This window comes from Sinocyclocheilus rhinocerous, unplaced genomic scaffold (assembly GCF_001515625.1).
Source record: "Sinocyclocheilus rhinocerous isolate Xijiao unplaced genomic scaffold, SAMN03320098_v1.1 scaffold3055, whole genome shotgun sequence".
NCBI lineage: Eukaryota > Metazoa > Chordata > Actinopteri > Cypriniformes > Cyprinidae > Sinocyclocheilus > Sinocyclocheilus rhinocerous.
In genome coordinates, this window is record NW_015627252.1 from 58835 (window position 1) to 62241 (window position 3407).

The window sequence follows — 3407 nt, forward strand, 5'->3', positions numbered from 1 at the left end:
ATCTGTGTTACCTAATCTGACGTTTTTAGACAATTGTTTAGGCTATAGCCTACGACAGAAAAACAATAAAAACGAATACAGCAATAATAGATAAAATCAACCAAATTTGCTTTGATAAAAAACTCTTTTCGCCATTTTCATAATAATGTCATTTTATCTGTTACATCTTGTGTTTACGCTAACACGTCCGCGCATCAAAATCATATTAAACCCTAAAACAGCGGTTCTCAATTGCAGTCCTCTTTTGTGTTTCTCTTATCATTTCAGCTGAATGTTCTATTCGAGCGTAAGTGCCCTGTGAAGTGGACATCACAGGATCGGCTATTCCGTATGATTCCAGTTCGAAGGGATCGTATATGTTCCATTCAAAAGGGCATTAAAGTGCGCGAGACGTTAATTTAACTAGTTTTTATTTATTATGTCACACATCATACTTAGTAAGTTTCGTGTGTGTGTGTGTGTGTGTGAATCAGTGAATGAATGTTCCGAAGTGAAGTAAACTTCAACGGATTTCCCGTGCTCAGGGAGTAGCCTATAGGGAGCAGTGAGCACTGTGTAAGGACCATGTCAATCGGAACACAGTTCATGCATGGAGCTCTCTTATAACGAGCTGATGATCTGAATCAGGTGTTATGGGGGGGTGTTAATAGAGTCTAATAGACTCTATTAGAATATAGGCTATTCCTAAACCGTTTCGAATGCGCCCGGTTCGCTGTTCTCGCGCGTCGCCCTCGAGCTTGTTTACTGTCCCAGCAGTTCCCGACAATGACGTGCCGAGGCGTGTGACGTGGACGCCGTTGGGGCGGGAGCTGCTTATAAAAACGAATCCAGCGAACATCTTTCCTGAAGAGCGCTCTCTTTCAACAGACGGGCTCTCTGAATTATTCACGGCTCAAGAGCGTCTCATTGTTGCTGCTGCGTTATTCTTGACATTTTTGGGGACTTTGGTTTGTGTTCAAGTCATTCACGAGGAGCATCGATACAGAGTGGAAGCAGACAGAACGCGGATTCTTTGACTGTCATCGTTATTCGCGCTGTTTTTGCACGGTTTACACTTGAAATAAAGTGGACATTGAGCTGTCAGGCACACTAGGCGAGAAGCCGGTTTTCCAGAAGACCTCTATGAGTACAAAAATGGAGCAGCCGTTTTATCACGACGACTCGTTTCTGTTGGGCTACGGTCACCACGACGCGGCACTACACGACTATAAACTCCAGAAACAGAGCATGCACTTGAACCTGACCGAACCCTATCGAAACCTCAAATCGGACCTCTATCAGACCAGCAATGCTGATGTCTGCTCGCTCAAACTGGCCTCGCCGGAGCTGGAGAGGCTCATCATCCAGACCAGCAACGGGGTGCTCACGACGCCCACACCGGGCCAGTATCTCTACGGTCGGGGAATCACTGACGAGCAGGAGGGCTTCGCGGAGGGCTTCGTCAAGGCTCTGGATGATCTTCACAAGATGAACCAGATGCCCCCGCTCAACGTGTCGATTGGAGCCGGCGGTGTGACGACGTGCTCGACAACTGCGTCCGTTTTCGGCTCCTCCCTGCAGTCTGAGCCTCCCATTTACACGACGCTCAACGCGTACTGCCCAGCACCCAGCCACCCGTCCACCACCATCAACTACCTGCCGCCTCACATACAGCAGAGCCAACACCCGGAAAACGCGCACGGGTTCCAGCACTCCGGCATCCTCCCGCAGCGCTTCGTGCCTTTGAAAGAGGAGCCCCAGACCGTTCCCGACATGCACAGCAGCGACGGCTCGCCACCCATGTCCCCGATCAACATGGAGAGCCAGGAACGCATCAAGGCGGAACGCAAGAAACTCCGGAACCGTCTGGCGGCCACCAAATGCCGCAAGCGCAAGCTGGAACGCATCGTCCGGCTGGAGGATAAAGTGAAGGTTCTCAAGTCCGACAACGCCGGGCTGTCCAACACAGCCTCCGTCCTGCGGGACCAGGTGGCCCAACTCAAACAGAAGGTCCTGAGACACATGAACAGCGGCTGTCAGCTGATGTTGACAAGTAAGATGGAAGCGTTTTAAACGCGGTTGGACTTTCACTATAGCCAACGCAGAAATAACACTGGAAATCGCGTATGTTCTACGACTGAACGGGACTGGGAACTCGCAGGCTCTCAGATGAGGCGTTTTGGACACGTTCTGGGTTCCGAATAAAACGAGCAAACCCGGAACCGGAGAGAACGGACTCTGAGCCCCCGGAGCCGGGTGCCAAGGACGAAGTGGAAAGGCCAGTCGCCGACTCCGTATCAATAATGTGTGTGCATTTTTAAAATCATGATCAGCTGTGTATTTGATCATGTAAACGCATCTGATATTGTCGTGCAGCACAACAGTTCCTGAACTCATAAATTATTGTACTAGTCAGGTTGATCCTGACACTATATTAGCGATGTCACATGTTTACAATGTCTTTTTTTTTTTAATGTGTGCGCTGTTTATTTAAGTAAAGATATTGAAATATAACTTTCGAGTCTATGGCTTTTCATTTGTGTTATATAATATTATATGTTATGTAACTCTTATGCTGACCGTTCCTCGAAGTCCACACGTAGTTCACCCACAAAACGTTCTGAAAACACGAACATTATGAATTATTATGATATTATTCTTCACTGCTTGTAGCGTAATCAGCTGTTTTCTGTGGGTTGTGGGTTGATTCGCACTTCCTGCGTCTGCGCTTTCACACAAGGGGCGCCAGACCTTTCCTACTGACGTCAAACAGCACATCCATATATGGTGGTTTTTGGTCCTCGTACGTCACTCCCCGCCCACAGGCCCGGGTGGAGTAGTTTCACCGCTCCAGCATCTGCGGGACTGAAGAGCAGAGAGGGGATTTCCGAAGCTGGACAAGACCACTGTGAGCATGTGGGATGGTGTGTGTTTCCACGGAGCTTAGTGGGTTGAACGCTTACAAGGAAAAAATTATGCTACTGCTAATAAACGAAACTTATCATTCAGAATATATCCAGAAACCTTTGATATACATATATATTATTATTACTAGTACAATACATGATAATATATGAACTGTATAAGGTATAATAGGCCTAGTGAAATGTAATAATATTTGACTGTTTTATTATTACTCAGAAGTCAGAAAGAGCTTTATTGCCAAGTATGTTTGCACATACAAGGAATTTGTTTTAGTGTCACAAGCTTCCAGTACACGGAGACAACAACAACACACCGATAATAAAAATAAGATGTGAATAAAATACACATGCATAAATATAAATAAACCGAAAAAAATTAATTGTTATTAATGTTATTAATATAAATTGTTATCAATTATAAATTGTTATTAGTTCTTTATCTTCAGACTACAAATCGTGTCGAATATAATCATGTTGAAAAACACACTGATGAACTTTATGCAG

At 45.6% G+C, this 3407-nt stretch overlaps 1 protein-coding gene across 1 annotated transcript; it reads left to right on the forward strand.

Moving 5' to 3' along the window:
* Positions 1–807: 807 nt before the first annotated feature.
* On the forward strand, positions 808–2493 carry LOC107726104 (transcription factor jun-B-like). Its single transcript, XM_016535609.1, has one exon. The coding sequence runs from the start codon at positions 1123–1125 to the stop codon at positions 2050–2052; it is 930 nt and encodes a 309-aa protein (XP_016391095.1). The 5' UTR covers positions 808–1122; the 3' UTR covers positions 2053–2493.
* Positions 2494–3407: the final 914 nt, after the last annotated feature.

Coding starts and splice junctions, on each gene's coding strand:
- LOC107726104 (XM_016535609.1), top strand. CDS start 1,123: ATGAGTACAAAAATGGAGCAGCCGTTTTATCACGACGACTCGTTTCTG.